Consider the following 20652-nt stretch of genomic DNA (forward strand, 5'->3'; position numbering starts at 1 on the left):
TTCAAAATGAAGCTGCCTGATGGTTTTAGATAACCTTCCCTGTTAATTACAGATATTCCTACTTAGGTAAGAGTCATCTCTACAGCTGAGCAGCACCATGGAAGGACTTAACCAGGCCAGATTGTTCCCTTGTGCACTTGTACCAAAAGAACACTTCAAGAAAGTAAAGTGCAGTAAGTTCCAGACTGCCACAGATGGGTCCCTCTGGAAGTGCTGGCATCATTACTTAGAGCAAAGGCAAGCCACAGTGCTTCATTTTACAAACCCTGACACAGCTCACAGTGTTCTCACAGCTGCAGTGCTTCCAGCTCAGGGCCCCAGCGCATCCACAGATGCACCACCACATTTGCAAGACTTCTTTCTTACTTGCCCATCTGCACTGAATGTGACCCATCTCACAGGGACCCAAGCCTATTGAATCAGTGCTAGAGCCATTATCATCAAGGTTCTGGGGACAGATTTGATTTAAGGTGCCCTACAAGCTCAAAAATGGCTTGGTGCCTCACTTGCATCTTCAAAACCTCTAAAAATATCTTTAAAAAGCCTGGCTCTAGGACCCACAAGCCCAGTGGCCCTTTAGCTTTTATTTTGTCAAAGAAGGAATGCTGCCTATACCTCTACAACTGCATCCCAGTTCTTCAGATGAAACACTCCCCATCCTCTCCTCCTAGGCATACGAAGCTGCTTACCTTTGCAAATAATAATGCCCCAAGCAAACTCTCATCAGAGGCAGTGTCCCTGGAGAATACCCCCACTTGAATCAAAACAGGAAGGAAACAGATTTAAAATGTTCTCCAATTTATTTTGTGAGTTACTTTGAAGTCTGACTATGTAGTTGAATGTTTTTTCATGGGGACAGGTGCATAAGCATAAATGCAGTCTCTCCATGCAAGTAACTGTTTCACGTATTTAGAGGAGAACATACAATTGCAATCAATATTTTCCACAAAGCAAGCATTTTTCAAGATTCGCTTTCCACACAGCCAGATGTGACACAGGTCTATTATGAGCAAGAATTTAAGCAATGCTACATCAAAATGAAACAAGGGAGGTAACATACAAGGAAAAGAAAAAATAAGAAAAAAAGAAACTACCAGCTCTGCTTATTTCCTAGTAGCAGGTTTTTCATACGCACCAGTGTGGCTGTACTCAAACAAGCCTTCCACACTTCTACGCAATTTTACAGTCAGGCATCAAGCATACTGGCACAGGAGGTAATGTCTCAGCTCACTAGTAGAGGTGCAGCCTCACCAGTGCTGAGTACAGGGGGACAATCACTGTCGTAGTCCTGCTGGCCATACTATTTCTGATACAAAACAGGATGCTATTTTACAGCAGTAACCAGATTAATTTCTAGTTGGGCTTTCATCCTTCTGATTTCTTCCCTGCATTGTGGAGACAGTGTTCTCACAGGAGAATGGATAATTGGTACATAAACTCTGAATAATCCTGAAAGATACAGCAAGGCCATGAGAGGCCCAAGGAAGCTTAAGCAAGCAAGATAAGAAGAAGCTAGAATTCACTGATGTAATGAGAACTGTGGACTGTTGGCAAGCTTTCGAGGTCAAGTTCCCACACCTGCGCTTAACCAATTATATGCTAGTTGCAAAGGGTCTTCAGGACATGTATCCAATCATAATATGCCAAATCACTGTAAGTGCATGTAAGAAATAGTATTTAAGGGGTTAAGGCTTTGTAATAAACGGCTTTTTGTCTGATCATATTGATCTCTGACTGAGTCCATATATTTTCTGCGGCACTGCATAACCTCACAACATCTTTGTAGTCCTGCTAAGTTGCCTGCCCCTGCTTCTAAAGGTCATAAAGTCATCTTCTTCTCCCAAGTTCCAGCTAAAGCTCTGTTCAGGCAGGCCAGCCTTCTTCCCCATCAGGTTCTCTTTCAGCACATGGGGTTGGCCTCCTCCTGCCCCTTTAATACCACTAGAAGTGTATTGAAATGATCCACAGCTGCCTTTAGCACTGACCTGAACCCTGTTCCAAGCTGTACTCATTTCAAATTGGATTGAAGCCAAAGCTACTGGAGACCAAACTTCCTTCATTTTTGATCCTTCAGCCAGCAGGAACAATGAATTATTTAACAATAAAACTCAGAGCAGACTGCTGTAACACATATCTCTGATCACTTCAAGTCAGCACCACTAGCTCTTCTGGCAGCCCAGAATCACAGAGCAAAAGAGATCCTCTGGCTGTTATTCCCATCTCTGAGGAACGGTTCAGATACAAGGACAGAAACTGACACTGCCTGAGCTATCAGGATGCCCCTTTTCAGCCCAAAGCTCCCTGATCTAGCAGAACTCCCAGTTCTGCCAATGGTGCCACTGCTCCATGCAAGTGCAGGCAGGGTTGGCATCTGCTGAGGTGTCTGTTGGATATAAAGCTAAACAGAACAATACAGATTTGCCCATTTCAGTAAGAATCACAGCTTATATCTAGTGGAATTTAATACCAGCACTCGAAGTCCAATGAATGCCACATTATTAATTTAATACTAGGCTTCCCTCTGGTCTTTTTACTCTAGGTTATTATTTCTCAATCAAAACATTAAGTAATTTTCAAACAGATGAGGAATTAACTGTTAGATACACTTACTAAGATTAAATATTGCAAGCCACCAAGTATCTTAATGAACGCAAAACACACGGGTAGCTTTGAAAGCATGATGCCTCAGACCAAGGACATCAGCTCTGCAAGACAGCTAATGGTGACAGAGCAGGATGAAAGTTCACCACATCTGGACTGGCACACAAAACAATGGGCAGCGCATGACACTCCAGTGGCCCAGGGCCAAGGCAAATGAGTTTAGCAGGATTTATTAGCTTGGGTTTCACGGTGGCACCAGCGAAAGGTGGTGGCAGCCCCAGGAAAGCAACACATGGAAGGAACCACAAGGAACAGCAAACAAAGAAGCACAGACATTTTCCAGCAAAGCTCACCTAATAGAAGCAGTCTGGGAAATGATCCACTCCAAAGCATCAGCAGCTGAACCAGAAGACAATGCATATGTCTCTAGGCTGCTTTCGTACACTTCATACTTCACTGTATCAACACTCCACCATTGCAGTGACCATACTGTATGGTGAATCCCATCCCTTGTATTTGTTAGGCTTATGAGGAGCTAATTTACAGCATCATAAGAAACTTAAATGTTCTGTTTGCGCTCTTAGTCACATTATGCTGTTTTTCCTCTTATTTTAAGTGTGATGAAATTGAACTAAATTGAAATTCTAGGAAAAAAATCCTCCAATTCGCCTTCTCTAGAAAGAACACCAAAATTCTGGGTGCCCAGATCTGATCTTAGAGCTACAACCTACAAAATAAAACCTCACTTGGAGCTCTTCTCACCCCTGCTATACAATCCAAGGCTGGGAGAGCCTGTCCACACAGCTAATCCAAGCTCCCTGTATACCCAAAACCAACAGCAGAGGGTCAGGGTGGTAGGAGCTCAGCTGTCCCCACACCTTAACTAGTCACCCACCAAGTAGCACAGCCTGCAGCCTGAGCCTCCTACCAGAAGAGGAGGTCTATTAAACAAACAATACCTCTTGTAAGTATTTTGGAGAACACAGAGGTGTTCTTTGTTTAAGGAACAATGCAACAGCTCTGCTGACTATTGGGTCAGAAAGATATCAAATTAATTAAATACTGCACAATTACCCATTTCACATTTGTGCAGCAAGAACAGAGGTGAGAACCCAAGTCACCATATTGTCAATAATTAGTAAAATACTATAAAATGCAAACTAATGATAATTATGTACTGAGCCCTATTAGTGCCTTTGGATCTCTACTTTGAGTATATAATTAAGAGAAGGACAGATTCTGTTAAGCAAAAGTGTACTGTTACTCTGAACAAACCAAGTCAGTTCCTAATTCTCCCAAGACCACCTTGAAGTGGTGGGATGACTTCACATCACATCAGCCTGGGCCTTGCCTGAGATGGCCCTTCCTCAGAGACACGGCCTCAAAAGAAAACAGCAAATATGTGTGACCATCACCAAATGACAAAAGGAAGAGAAATTAAACTCCCCATTAGGTCCAATCTCTTGGAAGAGCTCAAATGTAGGATTTTGTTCTTGAGAGCTTAGAAACTGCTGTCTGCCATCCTGTTATCTCTTAAAGGTTCACGTGGTTGTTTCACCTAACCTAGCAATCTCCGTGAAGCGCTGATGTTGCTTTTTCTACAGTAAATCAGGAGGAAACTGCCAGGACCTCGGCTAACAGCAGTAATTCAGGTTCTAATTCACCAGTGCTGTGATCCAAAATATTAAGAGAAATACCCACCCCCCATGCAGCAGCACCAGTACCATGGCCAAGACCTAAGCCATGGAGGTAACATGCCATTGGGCAACAACCTAATCAATCAAATAACAGAAGGCGATCACCCTGAAATCATTTGTACTATAGTGTGGTCAGAAAACCCAGCAACTCTGGGTCTCGCAGACACAGCCAAGCCTTCCGTGATTACAGGAACACCTGTTCTTTATTAGCATCTTAAAAGCAGTCTTTCCTATTCCTTTATTCTCCCTAAAATTTGTGTCCGTGGGCACTCACCTGCCCATCCCTTCCCGTGTGGAAGGCACAGGTATCACCCACTACCATCACCCCATCCCCTGTGAAACCGCGGGGGCTCGGGCAGCGCAGCCAGGCCTCCTCACGGAGGGGAACGGACACCCTCTGAACCCCGTTTTTCCGCCTAGCCGGGCCCCGCGGTCGCGGTTCCCCTCCCTGCCGGTCCCAGGGGCAGGGCCGCCGGAGCGGGGCCCGGTTCCACCACGCCGCGCCCGTTCCCCGCCGCCCCCCTCCGCCCGGGCCGGCAGAAGCAAAGCCCCTCGCCCCCAGCGCTGGCCGGGGCCCGAGCCCCGTCCGGGGGGTGCCGCGCCCTCCCGGACCCCGCCGCACTCACCGTCCTTCGCCATGGCCGCGGCGGCAGCCCGGCCTCCCGCGCCCGCTGTCCGATAGCGGCGGCGGAGCCCCGCAGCGAGGCGGGAGGCGGCCCGGGCCGCAGCCGGCAGCGGGGAGGGTGCGCGCTGGCCCGTACGGCGCCTCCCCGGCTCGGTGCGGGAAGGATGCGGGAGCGGCCGCGGGGTCCCCGGGCTGCGGGAGTGAGCAGCGCTGCTGCAACCCGCGGCGGTGCTAGCGAGCCCTGCCCGGGGCGCTTCGGGCGGGGGGACAGCGCGGAAGGCAGCACAGCCCGACCACACCGCGCAGCGGCCCCGGCGAGACTCCGTGGAACGTCTCTCGCTTGGGGTGGTAAAGCTGCTTCACCTCGCTTTACAAAACGTTGTGGCATCGTTCTTCACGAGTCCTCAGGCCTGTGATGACCTGTTAGTAGCCTACATAAGGTACAACAGTCAACTCCAGCCTAGCTTTCGGGGGCATGGTCAACACAGAGCCCTGGCTCAGAAACTAATCTGGAGACACAGCAGGTTGCACTGAGCCTGTCGGTAAGATTTAAATGCTGCTTCACTTTTCATCACACATACAAAACTCCCTTCCAAAGAAACAAGTCACTCCAGATCTCAAAAAACCTTTAGCAGCTGATGGCTGGCCCTTACGTCCTCCATTATTCTCCATATCCAGGTTTATGATTAAAGAGAAAGTTTGGGGTCTGAAGCTCAAGCTGTTGCAAAATAATTTTGCTTTGCAGCCAGCAGAGAAGACTGACCCAAGTTCTCAAGTGGTAGGGGTGAGACAGAGTTTTGGCACATTTCTCATTCCCTTGTAGCTCATAAAGTTCCTACAATTTCACTTGCAAGTGTGGGGCTGCATACACATGGGGGAGGGAAGTATTTCATCACCAGGATTAATCAGATGCCTAGATTTAAGGACAAAGATGAAAATGGGATGAGGAAGCCAGATCCATGCAGCAAGCTTTATAAAACATGAACAGGCAACTGCAGCAGCAGAATGAACTTTAAAATGAAACATGCCAGAGGAGATAAAATATCTGTATCATTTGGAGAATTTGCTATGCATGTGTGATGAGAGATAAGCTCTCTGCATAGGGTCCTGTTATGCAAAACACACAAGTACAGCACTAGAATGAACCTCTAGTCCATCTTCAGTCTCCAAAGCACGACTAGGTCTACTTCAAACAACCACGACTCATGTTTTTCCAACATTGTTTTGAACTTCAACAGTAAAAGTGATTCTGCTGTTTAAGGCCAAACTGTTTACTTAACTGCAAAAAATCTTATGAAGTAAATTAATGTTGCTGCAAATTGTATAGCTCTACCTCAGTGAACACAGAACACAATTAACCACCACTTGCATAAACACGTACTTTAAACCTGTAAAGACCGCTACCAGGAATTGTTTCACTCTCAAACTCTCTTTTCCAGACTAAACCCTCTTCCACTCTGTTTGTGAATGTTTTTTAGGATTCTCTAATGATTCCAGAGGTGATGTCTGTATCCTCCCCAAATTATACACAACACAGATCACGGCTGCCACCCACGGCATTTGGAAGTTCACCCTCATATTGCTGATCCGCCTTCAGTTTGAGGGCTGCACAACATGCAGACTGAGAACAGCTGCTCATGCAAGCATTGCCAAGCTGACATTTTCATCTAATCTGTCCTTCCAAGTGCAGCCCTCTACACTTCCCTTTATTTAATTAGACCTTGTTGATTTTACCCATTATAATAAAAATTAGACTGGAAAATGTCTTCTACTTAAACAGTTTCTAAACTGGTGTCACCTATAAGTGTTTTAAGTTTATTCTGCTTTTCATCACCCACACTGTACTTGTCAACATTGCATAGCAGTAGCTCAGACCTCCACTTGGAGGATCCTTTAGCTTTGCCAAAGCAATGAATGTAATTCTTCGCTCAGTTGCGTATCCATCTCAGAGAAGTTTCAGCCAAATCATATGTCTCTAATTCGTTTACGAACACTGTAACTACATCCAGATACACACTGTCACATTGCCCTACTTCCAACCACCAGATCAGCTGGAAGTCAGGCTGGCCTTAAGGGACTGTTTCCTTGCAGCCTTTCAGGCTGCAACCTTGAGGCTACAAGAAGAGAAGTTAGAACCTAGAGAACAGTATTCTTGGAAGTCTAGATTTACTGTTTGCGGGGGGGGGGGGGGGGGGGGGGGGGGGAGGTAGTTTTGTTTGTTTTTTAATGACAGCTGCTTGCTTCAAATTAAGCATTTAGGAAGTCCTGTTTGTAAAAGTCTGTAATTGCCCATCAAACTACAGCAAGGGATTTAAGATTACACCAGCATTATGAAACTTTGCTTACAGCTGCCTCTAAATTCTCAGGATTATCATTTTGAACTATTACCACTGCATATAGTCAGCAGTTCTAAGTCTATCCTTAAGCATAACTTCCATCTGTGTAATTTTATAAACAAATTAAAGAATGCTTGCTTTCATAATTGCAACATTACACAAATCTTTGAGCCTAGTCAAGCCTTTGCATGCTTCCAATGTGGATTTGCAAATCATTTTTAGAAGTGCGTGCAGGGAATTTAGCTGAAAATAACCTGTCAAGAATGTAAAAAAGATTTTTTTGTAGCTGTGCTTCCTCTTTTGCTTCCTTGAGAAAGATACCTGCAAGTTGGAGGGAAACAGAAAAAGAGAAGTCACTTTCAAGTTTCTCTTCAAGGGAAACACAACCATGTAGCTGGAAGACGTACCTTAACCTTGGTGACTAGAAACAGCAGAAGAGGATTGGTGCTGTAAAGTTCATCCTTAAGCAATTTCCAAAGTGAAGAAACCCACAAGAAATTATAAATTTGAAGCTGTAGTCCCACTATCTGCTACAAAGAACTCTCCATCCTTATCTTTTTTAGATAAGAAGAGATTCAAGTGCTCCACTGCATCTCATCATCACATTGCTCCACTATTACACCTCTCCTGATATCCATTCCCCGCAATGTGAGGATACTGGAAAGCTTCCTCTATACCCACACCCAAAGCAGCGGCTGGAATTCACAAAACTGACAAACACAGTATTACCAACAGGATCTTAACTGCATTAAGATGAGCAGAAAATACTGACCAAGAAAGTCTGGTTAAGTTTTCCTTAAGAGGTCTCTTCATGTTTCTTGTATTTGCTTGCCAAAAATTAGGAGCAGAAATGCATAGAGGCAGAATGAGTTTAAGCTGGCAACAGAAAAACACAAGTATCAGCTTCTTCCATGCCTCTCCAGTTTATAAAAATCACTTTGAATTCCAATCCTGGCCATGTACAGCTTAGGGTCATCTGCAGAATCAATAAATACACTTTACATTTCTTTATTTGAATACACAATGATTCCAGATCTGCTGGAGACAGAGTACAATAAAAGACTTATCACCAAGTACATTTCCTGCACCTGTGGGATCAAATCACAACAAACATTGCTGAAGTTACACACTATAAAATGGAGCAAGTAAACTGTGAAAAATAATTTATTGTACTAATTTTCAACAGTCAATAACCTTAATTTTATGTTCAGAGACAAAAGATTACAAACATGTCTCATTTGGGGAAATACTGTGAGCTGTTCTTTTACAATCTCGGCTAAAACCATCATTTCAGATCAACATGAGTTCCAAGCAGTAACTCATATTGTACAAACTAAATACAACAAGCAACCATGTTCTCTTTCAATCTCAAACAGAGCACAGCAACTTTGTCTCCCAAAAGAAGCATTCACCCAGTGAACAAAGGCACCAGAAGCTGTACCAAGAGGCAGTTAAGGTATACCACTCGTTACCAGTATTCCAGCATCACCTATAGTTGTGGTCCCAGTCGCTTCCTGTTGTATGTTCAAAGACATCCAAGACAAGCACTTTGTGTTACCTCTGACATTAACATTTTGTCAAATTAATGTTGGCGCTTCTCCAACTGGATCCTCTAACATCTTCTTTTCCTCTCGGGAAGAGATGCTTCTGAAAGGAAATAAAGAGATTTTCTGACAAGCTTTTCAATCTGTCTTCCTTCATGGGAATTATTAAAGTAAAATTAACTCTGCCCAGCAAAGGAAATCAATTAGATGAGCTCGAGATCCCCTCCCAATTCCTCTCCCCATTGTTTTAAATATGAAAAAAAATAATCTTACTGGATTATACAGCACACTATCATTCAGTGTCAATTACAATTCCACTGATAAACAAAATACTGTACTTCAAAAGTTACTCAACCTTCACAGCTTTCTGCCTGTCACGAACACCTTCAAGATTTCATTGTGAGTTTGTCAAATTGAATACTCACAAAATTAAGCACAGAATACTTGAAGAGATTGCTCAGGGGTATTCTTAATGCCTCAGAATTTTCTGAGAAATAGAAAACGGAAGAAACTTTTTGTCCACAACATCTTGAAGGATACGTAAGTAAATAAAGTATGGTATTAAATGCTAAATGCACCACTGTGACTTCAATATGACCATTTAAAATTGAATGAATTCACATTGTCTACAACTAAGGTGATCAGAGAATGCCGTCTCATTTCAGTATCACAAAGCACACTTTTGCTTTTAAAAAGCACAAATATAAACGTGCTACCTCACTACAAATGTATTTTAATAACGATCATGCTTCCTTGTACGAAATACCCTTCCATTACATAAAATTTTGGATAGTAAATTAATTCCAAAAGATATACTCCTTACACTTACTTATGTGCTTCAAGACTTCCAGAAGTTGTTACTAACTCTTTGCCCCCCGCTTTAAGTAACCTAAGTAAACCCTACTCTTTCAGGTTAAGAACCAGAACCTCTGGTCTATCAAATCTGCCTTCCACTCTAAGCAAGACTAAGCCAGTCTTAGACCAGCCAGAACTGTCAGCAGAAATCACGCCTTTAGCTGGTCGGCTACTCTCCCAGTAGTTGAGACATGGCAGCAAAGCGTATCCTGGCTCTTCCCAGAGCACGGCTAAGTAAGGTACCTCAAGGTAAGAAGGATGCAGCATCTCAGCTCACCTGGAGTACTGTGTGCAGTTCTGGTGTCCTCAACATAAAAAGGACATGGAACTGTTGGAACAAGTCCAGACGAGGGCCACGGGGATGATCAGGGGACTGGAGCACCTCCCACATGAAGACAGGCTGAGGAAGTTGGGGCTGTTCAGCCTGGAGAAGAGAAGGCTGCATGGAGACCTCATAGCAGCCTTCCAGTATCTGAAGGGGGCCTATAGGGATACTGGGGAGGGCCTATTCATTAGGAACTGCAGTGACAGGACAAGGGGTAATGGGTTAAAACTTAAACAGGGGAAGTTTAGATTGGATATAAGGAAGAAGTTCTTTAGTGTCAGGGTGGTGAGGCACTGGAATGGGTTGCCCAGGGAGGTTGTGAATGCTCCATCCCTGGGGGTGTTCAAGGCCAGGTTCACCAGAGCCTTGGGCGACATGGTTGTGTGAGGTGTCCCTGCCCATGGCAGGGGGGTTGGAACTAGATGATCTTAAGGTCCTTTCCAACCCTAACTATTCTATGATTCTATGATTTGTTCCATGGTGCTTATGTTCTCTTCAAGCAATACTGAGAACAGACCCTGATGCTTCTAAAACCTCAATTTTTACTGCATGCATTTGATGTTTCTCAGACCAGCTCCACCAGCAGCTTTGAGAAACCTGCTTTACCACTGCTTCCAAATAAAAATTACATTATTTCTAGTAACATGAGTGATAGAAAAATCATCCACTCTTCTGCTGCAGTCCCCAGAATCCCATGCCAACTATGTCAGACAACTTCTAATACAGCAGAGGACACTTACTGTACATGTCTACTGGAACATAATCCTTGAAGCACTGCCCAGCTGAAATGAAAGCTAGAGGGGGAATTTCAATGTTGCCTCAGTTCCACAAAGTTGAAGCTTGAGAGGCAGGTTACATAATTCCCAGAGCTACTAGATCAGGTATTTTCTGTGAGTGGGAGAATGACAAAAAAACCCCACTTTTCCCTGTACCTTGGAACATTTCACGGCAGACTTTATTACAGAAGAGTAAATCTCCTTTTAACTGGACCTCTAACTCTGAATGTGCTATAATGAAATCTATGTCGAAAAACATGGCTCTAGTGATTTTGCCACCATGTGAATGCACAGAGACTCAAATCAAAGCTTCAATTTTCATGCTACAACTTACAGGCTAAAACTAATACAGATTTTGCAAGGCAGCAACACATGGTCCAAAATATCAGCTTTAGTTTCAAAAAAAATATAGCATGCAGAGAACTATTAAAACCCAGGTCACTGGTTTTGTTAGAATTTCAATCACTGTACCTTCTTCATCTGAGTTTTCTTCTGTGATTATAGGCATCCCAATATGCTGAGTAACAGTTTCCTTTGCCACCTGCATTTCACCTGCAGACAGATATTTAGTAAGAACCGTCATCTTTTTTTGCTTCTACATCTCAGGTCCAGCAGTTAAAAGATTGCTCACTTGCTCCTCTCTTGACTTTCTAGTCAAAGGCTGTAGAGAAACACCTATCTGTCACAGCACCATCATACAGCTCCTTAAAGAAACCTCCAATAAAAAGGAATTAACACTGTAAGTGTAAAGTGTATTAATCACCAACTCAGTGCAGAGATAATCCAAAATGCCTTATTCCGCTTCAACACTTCATCTACTGTTTTAGAGAGAAGCAAAGGCAACATTATGTAATGCTCACGTCTGACGAGGGATTTATTTTCTCAGTGAGTTTTTTTCTAGGAGAAGCTAAGCAAGTCAGAAGAGAGTCTGTAACTTTGAAATTAAATCCCTGTGTTCAAAATAAAGTTCATTCAAAACTACTTTGCTGTTCAATTTCATTTAAACTTTAATACATAATAAGTAAAAACTTAAATGGTAGAACAGCTTTTATCACTTTAAAAGCTGTTTTTAAAAAAGTCTGCTCCTTAAACTTGTTTTTATTCCTAGATAAAATTACAATGCTCATAAGAAAAAAAAAACAAAAACAAAAAAACAGAATTACAGAACAGAATCAAATAAGAAACAACTCACAGGTGTATAAAAACCCTTCTGTCAAGAAGGGAAAAGTTACATCTAGCTATAAACTAGACAAGTCTGGAACTATTCTAATGTAATAATTGCAATACTGGGATTAAGGAAACAATTGGAAGGGAGTTTTGAAACTACACGAGTTAGGAAAAAAGATTTGTGTTCATATGGAAGGACTACAAATTTCAGTAACAAAAGGACAAGATAAATATCAGATGGAAGGAGAATGACTGATGTGATAGTGTAAGACTACTGACATACTAGTCTTACAAAGCAATCATTAAGACATCAATATAATTTTCTCTGGAGAAGTATTAGAGAATATTCCTTCAAGAGGTCACAAACAGAATAGAAACAGGCAAGATTTACTTTGGATTTCATTAAAATAGTATGAACTATTAGAATAATATGAAAATTACCAGATAGGTTGATTTTCATCAAAAAGATAGCTTCAAAAAAGCTATCTGTCAGAAGAAGAAACTGACATATATCAACCTCTAATATGTCTATTATATGGCAACAGGAAAAATTTAGACACTGCCACACAGAACATGCTTCTCTGAGGTCAAGCCTTTCCAGAGAAAAAATTAGCAGGAGTGTTATGTGTATGAGAGAGACTACACATTAACAAGAAACTGCATGTAATTACATTGTTAGGTAGAAACCTAACCAGACTATGGAAAACAAATTTCAGTTACATACTGGTATAACTTAATCTTCTACCTCTACTAATCAACAGTAAAATTTAACCCAGCTACCTCAGCTAGCAAAGCAATGGATAAACTTTTATAGTTGCTCCAGGTTCACAAATGCAATGGAGAAATACCTTTAATTCCCAAAGAATCTCTTTTTCTTGCTAGCTGTGGTCTCCTACTGTTTTTTCTAGTTCGGCTTGGAGATTTCCCATAATTCAATCCTGATTCAGAAGATTCCAATTTTACTTGTCGATGTCTTCTGGATTTTGAAGCCTAAAAGCCAAACATACATACGAATGATACAAAAAAAGCTAAACTTCTACACCCAGATATTACTGTTTGTCACCCAGTACTCTACATATCAGCAAGGACCACAGCATCAACTTCCATGTCTGGAGGAAGGGATTGAAGGTGTGTGGGTGGATTGCCACCAGTTACTGGTCTTCAGTTTTAACCAGGCAATGTGCTTCTATGATTTAATGGGTGTATCACTTAAATTCAGGCAATGAAACATTCATTTCTTTTCAAACCACTGTCTCTTGGCATCAGCCTACACTATGTTGGACACTGCTGTGGGCAAGTGAAAGGAACACCTCTGAAAACTGTTGCACCATAAAGCCTCCTTACTTTACTGTCATATTTTGCTTATGTGCCTAGAAAACTGCCTGTTATACATTCAAGAGCTCTGTTTCATTTAATAGTGCATTTTTCGATGTGAAATTTTAATCAACAAGCAAAGTTTTGATGTTTCTCACAGGCCTGATATAAAAAAGACAAATCAACAGTATTTTTCAAGTAGCAATTATTGAAAAAATAACTGCACTGCACCAGCTACTAAGGAGAAAAATAATTGTTACAGCTGAACCCAGGACACAATGTTTCCAAGAACTTCCAACTGACTTTAAAACCCCAAGATCCATTTTCACAAGCATCTTTGGAGATTCCAATGTCTAAGCTTCAAAGAATTTGAGCAATTAAACTTGTAAGTATTTTTATTCCATCTACTTGAAATCCCATCTACTTAAACAGAGCATAGACATTAAAAGATACTTGTAAATTAAAATTCCCCAAGCATAGACCGTATCTGCACTGTTACCATAAATCTAACATGAACAATAAGAGCTTCAGGTTTCCCCTATGCTATAGGAATACTAGAACATTCAAAGGTTGAATTAAAGAGCACAATTTTAACTCATTCCTTTCTAATTCATCATTTACATTTAAAGTAAATTTTATTTAAAATGGTAAGTCATTAATGTAATAATTCACTACATACCAGTTTAAAACAAATACACTTCAATTCTCAAATTTTGTACCAACCTCAACAACCGCAGAATAAGACTTGTATTTGATCCTAGCCAAAGCATTTGCTCTTTCAGAACCCTGCAAAGAAACAAGAGATCAGTCAGAATGTTTTCATAACTATTATAGCAGTATTTAAATGCAATTCTACATCAGACAATCACTTGAACAATATCTCACCATCACTGTTATTCTGTAACTAGTTCTGTATTATTAGAATGCTGCCAAACTGTTACTTTAATAAAACAAACAAATGAACAAATACATTTCAAATTTCATTAAAAAGACGGAGCATAATTTTGATTGTCTTCACTGTTACAAAGCCCAAGAGAAGTAAATCAGATTTAAAACTTCACATCTTACTTAAATTCAAAGTTGAAATAAGCAGCTAAGTACAAGAAGAGAGATAATTCTATAACATAAAAAAAAACCCATGGGTATTGCGTTTAGTTGAAACTCCAGGAACCATAAAGGTTTGACCAAGAACATGCACCTCTTCCCCTCCTTACGTGAAAGGGCTTTTTACTATGAGCATCTAAGAGCTATCACAGCAGTGAATGCTCAAAGATTAACAGAAAACAATCTGATTTAAAAACAAAACCAACCAAACAAGAAAAAACAACCAGCCTCATTAGCTATTCCTGGCAGTTACTTTGACACTATCAAGCCCCAACATCCACTGCTTAGCCTGTGATTTGAAGTCAAAAAACTATCAGATCTGCTTTGCGCATCGTAGCAAACTAGTTAATTTTTCTTACCTCTGATTCTAGCAGATTCTCTTCTTCCTTTTTATTTAGCATTTCATCAGTTTCTTTAGCATTTAGGAATAATTTCTGGGAAAAAAACAAAAGTGGGATTTTTTTTTAAATGTCTGTCATATACAAGACAGCTAAAATCCAAGAATTGTGAAAAACTAAACAAATATTTACACACATGTCCATTTTCTTCATTGATCTTACGCTATGGCCTATCCTTGATTCAAGAATAAGTGCTACAGAGGTACTTCTATGGTCCTTCTAATACCACCCATAAGTCACATCTTCCAGGGCTTACATCTCAGCAATCATTTACATGAATATGGAGGCAGTACCACATTCCATGTCCTTCACCCCATACCATAACTCTGTCTAGGGCTTTACTCATTCCATGTCTTCAGTGTTACAGTTCCTTCTACTTAAGTCTGAGATCTGCAAAGTATGCTCACAGGTAATTACACTAAGACAGCTTTTATGTTCACACAATCTGCTAAGCCGCCACAGAATAATGGTTGATATTACCTACCATTCTGTTCTGCTGCCATTCCTGATGTTCCAAGGTTATATCTTTAAGAGTAGCTACAAAATCATCTTTTATCAAGCTCAGGGCCTTGTCTGGCTGGGATTTGTCAGCTGAAATGACACACTTCATTTTCTGATAGTGGTCATGAATATTCATCAGTTCCTAAAAATAAGAGAGAAACTCTTTTCAGGGGAAAAAAAAATATTCCAGCAACAAAGTAGTATTAGTCCTCAAAGAACAAAACCAGGTTTATACAAATCATTCTAAAGAGACCATTGAACTAAAAAGAGTATTAGAAACAGATTCTGTTTAGATCAGTCCAGTTTTAGGGAGCCTAACAATACTGCTACCTAGCACTGAAGAGTATCTTGCATTACTGAAACTGAGAAGGAAGTATCAGTGATACTCAGGATCACTGCTCATAGAGGATTCACTCTGATATGGTAGTCTATTTTCATCTCTGAGGAAGTATTTTACTTCCTCCTTTCAGGAAGCAGGTCTTCTCACCCTGCTGTCTCCCAGATTACTGATTTTTGTACCACTGTAGTCAACCTTACTGATGATATGCATCTGGTAGCAGCAACCGGAAAAACCTGTAAACAAAAATCTAGTATTAAGTAATAATGAGCAATAGAACTTACACCTGGCTTGAATTACTCCATTTTTTATAAAATTTAAGGCTATTACCCTAGTCTGCATTCCATAAGAAGACTTACAAAAGACAAGACTGTGCTAATTAGAGAAGCTGTACCTCTTGGACAACATCAGAAAAACAAAACAAGCCCCACTGATTAATCTGTAGTTTAAAAGTATGTACCTCCAATACATCATTAGTGATAAGGCTGTTTACTCTGTTACTCGGCTCCTTAAATTCTTCTTTAAATTCATTTTCCTGAATCTTCTTCTTAGTTCTGTAGTTTAGCTAAAGCAAAAGATAATATTTAGTAACCTAAAAGCAGACTGAAAATGCCACCTCCTCTTGAAAATTCTTACTGCATATCCAACAATCAAGAAATGCTGAAGGGCATAAAACCATGTCATCAGCAGTAATATACGGCTTTACTGTCAAGTGCTTGGAGTCAGCATTTAAGAAAAAAAAGATTCCATAGTCAAAAATGTAACCCAGCACCCAGACTCACTTTCACTAATGGTAAGACATCTCAATTACAGTAAGAACATTAGATACCGAAAAAATACTTTCAGGTGAGAAGCATGCTACATTCAAATATCCTCCAAGCTTCACGTCACATACCTAGCTACTTAAAGCAAGCCATTACATTTCAACACAGCCTTAAAGCTAAACTAAATATGAGTGCTACTGAACTGTTAGCCATTGAAAGCTAAAGATATTTTATTAAAAATTGCAAGTCATTAATTTCATAAATGTAATAACTCACAAGCTTTGGCATTGCTGTGAAATGGAATGCTCTGGCAAGTCGCAGTGCCCTAAAAATGTATGCTGCATCATAATGCTGGGAGTTTATTAGATCCTGTTGAAATTTATGGATTTCAGGCCAATCCTTGAGCGCGATTCTGATCTGCAACAGAACAGTTACATATTATCATACCTACCTATTTCAACTAATAAAAATCCAGCTGACAACTGTGATCATGCTATAGTATACAAAATGCCTGGATGTCCAGGGTGTAGCATGTCATATGATCACAGAACTACAGAAAGAATCCTACTATAACATAACAAGAATCCTACTATACATAACAAGATGTTATGCAGATAAGCTTATTATACTGATATGTTAAATATTCTGTCTATATCTTCAACAGTGACATGTAACATAAGTCCTTTTTTTACACTTGAGAAAGTTAATTCTTCACCTTCTGAAGTGTCTGAAAAACAATATGCACCTAGGAAAGGAGACTCCCATACACCAGGTATCAGGAAACAATACTTGTACCATGGTTTGCTGCCAGTGAAATGCTCATGAAAGTATCTCTCCATTATTTCATGCTTTTGTTCCTCTCACATCTACTCTGCCCACTTCATTTTTAGTCTCTGTTAGCTTCTTTAATAACTCTTATACTTTCTACTAGTTGGTATACAGTAGTGGTTTTAAAAATTGCCTAAATTCATCTCCATAAAAGGTACTGACTTCTCTCTCTGAAATCAAGATATGAGGCATAATGGTATCCCTGCAGACTACTTAAACTTCAGTTTCATACTTAAAGAATCTGGACTCAATTGTGCATATGTGCTCAACATACATCACACGGTTTCTAAGTAAACCACTTCTTACATGGTTTCCAACTCCTTTACATGGTGGTCTCCTGTCCTAAAAGCAGCAAGGAGGCATGTCGTTCAGGCATTCACACTTTCAACCTATTTATGAATTCCACTTCTGAAAATAATTCAGCCAGTCATTTCATTATGTTGAATTTCTGAAGAATAACTGGGGCTGCAATGGTGTTCATCCTACAGCTGATGAGCACGTCCTCTGTTCCCATTTTGAAAGCTAGTAGTTTTCATTTCTTAACAGAGAACAGCTTCCTATTTTGTAAACAAGACATCCAAGACCACAGCTACAATTTAGCAGGCATAAGCAATATTTCAGTCACCACCTCCTTAAGTTCTCAAGCCCAAAGGTGTTTGAAAGGCTACCTTTTCCAAAGGGACCATCTGTTTCCAAATATTTTTATTTTAAAAAAGCGAGAGGAAATGCTCTACCCATTTACAATGACAAAGCAGACAGAGGCATACCATGTATCTTATACCTAGTAACTCCTGAGAATAAAACATCAAGAATAGTTACCTTTTGTTTTGGCTGACAAAGCTGTGTACTATAGAGCCCGTACAAAAGGTACAGAGCACCAACTCGAATCTGGAAAGCATACGGGGGCAAGAAGTACTGCTGTGCCACTTCTAAAGTCTTCTTTGTGAGCTTATTCCTCTCCAAAGCTCTTATTCTACCACTAAAGTAAATAAAAGGGAAGCAAGTTAAAGCAAGTAAAAATAAAAGTGGAGGCTTCAGAAAATCTGTAATGCAGAAACATACTTTAGGTATTTTAAAATATATTATCATAGGACCAAAGTCCTGGGAAGTCTTGAAAGACAACCAGCCCTTAAGCTCTCGCACAGTACTGCATAAAATTCTCTGTGCTAAATTAGATTTAAAGAGGAAAATGCATCATCCACCAATCATTTTTTAATCTCATGAGGACTGCATCAAGCTCCTAGATGTCAGTGTTCAAATCATGCATTAGTAATGCACAAAATAAACTGTGCTAATAACTGGTTTTCAGTATCACACAGGGACCGATGTTTCACTGCCATTTATCTACACACCAGCCAGGCAAACCTTTCCCAAACCCCATGCCTGAAGTGAAACTCAACTCCCCAGCACACCACCTCACGGTCCCCAGGGCAAACTCAGCATCGGGGAGGTGTGCGCTTTAGGAGGGAAAGGATGGGCTCCGTGAGGCGGGGCACGGGAGGAGGGCCCGAACGTGCGGCCGGACCCGGTGCCTCTAAGGCCGGCTCGCAACGGGCAGGCCGCGGCGGAGGCAGCCCAAGGACGAGTGGGCCCACCGACCTCCTCACTCACTAGAAGATGGTGTGGAAGCGGCGCTCCCGCCACAGCTCAGCGAAGCGCTCGAACCGAACGGTGTCGGCTTCCTGAAAGGCACCAAGCAGCTCCTCGCAGTCCACCTGCAACCCCGGCACCGAACTCATCCCGCCGCCGCGCAGCCACACGCCACCTCCCCAGAGCGCCTGCGCACCCTTCCCGCGCATGCGCGAGGCCTGCTGCCGGAGCTCCTCCGTGCGGGGCAGGGGTGTTCCGCCTCCGGTGTACCCTTATCCCCCGCCGCGGCTGGCGGCTCCCGGGCACAGAGGTCCCTTCGCCCACCGCGCTTCTCAGCTGGCCCCGGGATGCAGGCTGGGGCAGGCCGGGGAGATGCGGGGGTCTGGTCAGGAGCAGCGCAGGGAGGTGCGGGGGTCTGGTCAGCAGCCACCACTGTACAGCAGCCACAGGGAGCCTGGGGATGCCGGCGGGCTCCGCCTCTGTCCCCACAGAAGCGGCGCAGGGAGCTGGCAGTCCCACAGCGCGACAGGCCCGGGAGCGGCGGGGCTCGGCAGCGCCGCGGTGCGCCCACGCTTCGCGGCCTTGTGAACGTGAGGCACCGCCAGTCTCCCGGGCAGATGTGCTCACGAAGTCCCGCTGCCGGCCTGCCTGAGTCCCGCTGCCGAGCGCCGGTGCGGTGGCCGCCTGCCTCCCGGCCCTGCCCGCAGGGCTCAGTGGCGGCTGGAAGCCGCGTTTCCGCCTGAGCGGGCGCGACGGGCAGCGGATCCGCCGGTGGCCGCCCCCCCGAGCTGAGGGCAGCGTGCCGCTCCCCGCATGCACGGACACACGTAGGCGGCCGGGGCGAGCCGGGCGCGCGGGGAGGGGGCCGCAGCTGCCGAGCCGCACGTAGGGTGGGTGGGTGCGGCCTCGCCGCAGGCGCGGGGACTCCCGTGTCCCGCGCACGTAGGGGCGAGCGGCGGCCGAAGCGGCTGCGGGAGGAGCGGAGCAGAGAGGAGCGTTGGAGAGCCCTCGCGCCCCGAGCGAGTACAGACTTGCGGCACACGGGAGGCGGGCGAGCCCCGGAGCGGCAGAGATGTGTGTTCTGGGGGAGACGGGTTTCGGTGCTGTCTTCCCTGGGGAAGCTCCGCAGCCCTCCAGCAGTTCCCATGGGGGTTCGGGGACGGGGCTCCGGTTTCAAAGCGTTGTTGCCAAGGTAAGCGCCCGCGGGCGGAATCGCCGCTGTGGCCGGGGCTTGGTTGGAGACGGGCTGAGGGCAGCCTGCGGTCCGCTCCCGTTGGAGACGGGCTGAGGGCAGCCTTCGGTCCGCTCCCATGGGAGCGGGGCTTGACGGTGGCGGCACCGGCGGGGAGAGCGGGTCCGCTCCCGTGGGATGAGGCGGGCTGTGAGCTGGGTTCGTGGGAGTTTGTCCCTGCGCCGGGGGAACGGGATGTAGAGAAAGTAGGGAGTGTACGGGATGGTGCGTTGCATGCTGCCTTCGGAGTATTTAAACCTGCAGGAATTTCCCAATGTGATCAAGTCAAAACCTCACGTTTCGCTTTCCCAAATAATCGTGCACTACCAAATGGATTTTAAATTCTGCTGGCTCTGCTACCGTAGTGTTTTCCAATCCACCATTAGCATCAACTGATCGCGTCAACGGTAGCTCCTTAAAGCTATCAACTCCTAGTGACAGTAGCTTCCACAATGCATCAGACACAAACCCATCTCTCCATGTTTATTATATTTCTCACAAGGTTGCTGGAATACAACCTCCAGCAGAGCCTTTGTAGATGAGGAGGAAATGAATGGCTATCAGCTGAACAGCCGTTGCACTTGAGCATCATTGATTGTCACTGTTATTGATTATAGGAGCATTAGTAGAGCTGTTGCACGTGAAGTAGACAGGTTTTA

At 43.3% G+C, this 20652-nt stretch overlaps 2 protein-coding genes across 3 annotated transcripts in view; both read right to left on the reverse strand.

Moving 5' to 3' along the window:
• The window catches only part of SYT16 (synaptotagmin 16), a 110482-nt gene extending 105437 nt beyond the window's left edge, over positions 1 to 5045 (reverse strand). Inside the window, exon 1 of the mRNA XM_062630754.1 lies at positions 4925 to 5045. The gene's annotated coding sequence lies outside the window, so the exon portion shown is untranslated. The remainder of the gene's footprint in view (positions 1 to 4924) is intronic.
• Positions 5046 to 8405: 3360 nt separating this feature from the next.
• On the reverse strand, positions 8406 to 18947 carry SNAPC1 (small nuclear RNA activating complex polypeptide 1). 2 transcript variants are annotated; one of them, XM_062630758.1, is made up of 10 exons: positions 18784 to 18947; positions 17992 to 18151; positions 16621 to 16761; positions 16041 to 16145; positions 15227 to 15385; positions 14704 to 14778; positions 13964 to 14026; positions 12775 to 12916; positions 11231 to 11311; positions 8406 to 8903 (listed from the first exon to the last, which is right to left on the reverse strand). In XM_062630758.1, exons 1-10 carry the CDS (start codon positions 18909 to 18911, stop codon positions 8872 to 8874), a joined length of 1086 nt encoding a protein of 361 aa, XP_062486742.1. In that variant the 5' UTR covers positions 18912 to 18947; the 3' UTR covers positions 8406 to 8871. The 2 variants fall into 2 exon arrangements, with proteins under 2 accessions (XP_062486742.1, XP_062486741.1); XM_062630757.1 differs by having other exon boundaries at positions 8406 to 8906.
• Between the last annotated feature and the right edge of the window lie 1705 nt (positions 18948 to 20652).

Source organism: Pezoporus occidentalis, unplaced genomic scaffold (assembly GCF_034315485.1).
Source record: "Pezoporus occidentalis ecotype Australia unplaced genomic scaffold, CSIRO_AGI_Poc_V1 ctg36, whole genome shotgun sequence".
Classification (NCBI taxonomy): Eukaryota; Metazoa; Chordata; class Aves; order Psittaciformes; family Psittacidae; genus Pezoporus; species Pezoporus occidentalis.

Bases quoted from the DNA above. Each gene is read 5' to 3' on its own strand.
- SNAPC1 (XM_062630757.1), bottom strand. From the start codon at position 18,911: ATGAGTTCGGTGCCGGGGTTGCAGGTGGACTGCGAGGAGCTGCTTGGT. The intron at 16,146-16,620 runs GTGAGTTATTAC...CTTTTGCTTTAG, and splicing joins TCACAGCAATGCCAAAGCTT to CTAAACTACAGAACTAAGAA. The intron at 12,917-13,963 runs GTTGGTACAAAA...TTTGGCTTTTAG, and splicing joins CTTATTCTGCGGTTGTTGAG to GCTTCAAAATCCAGAAGACA.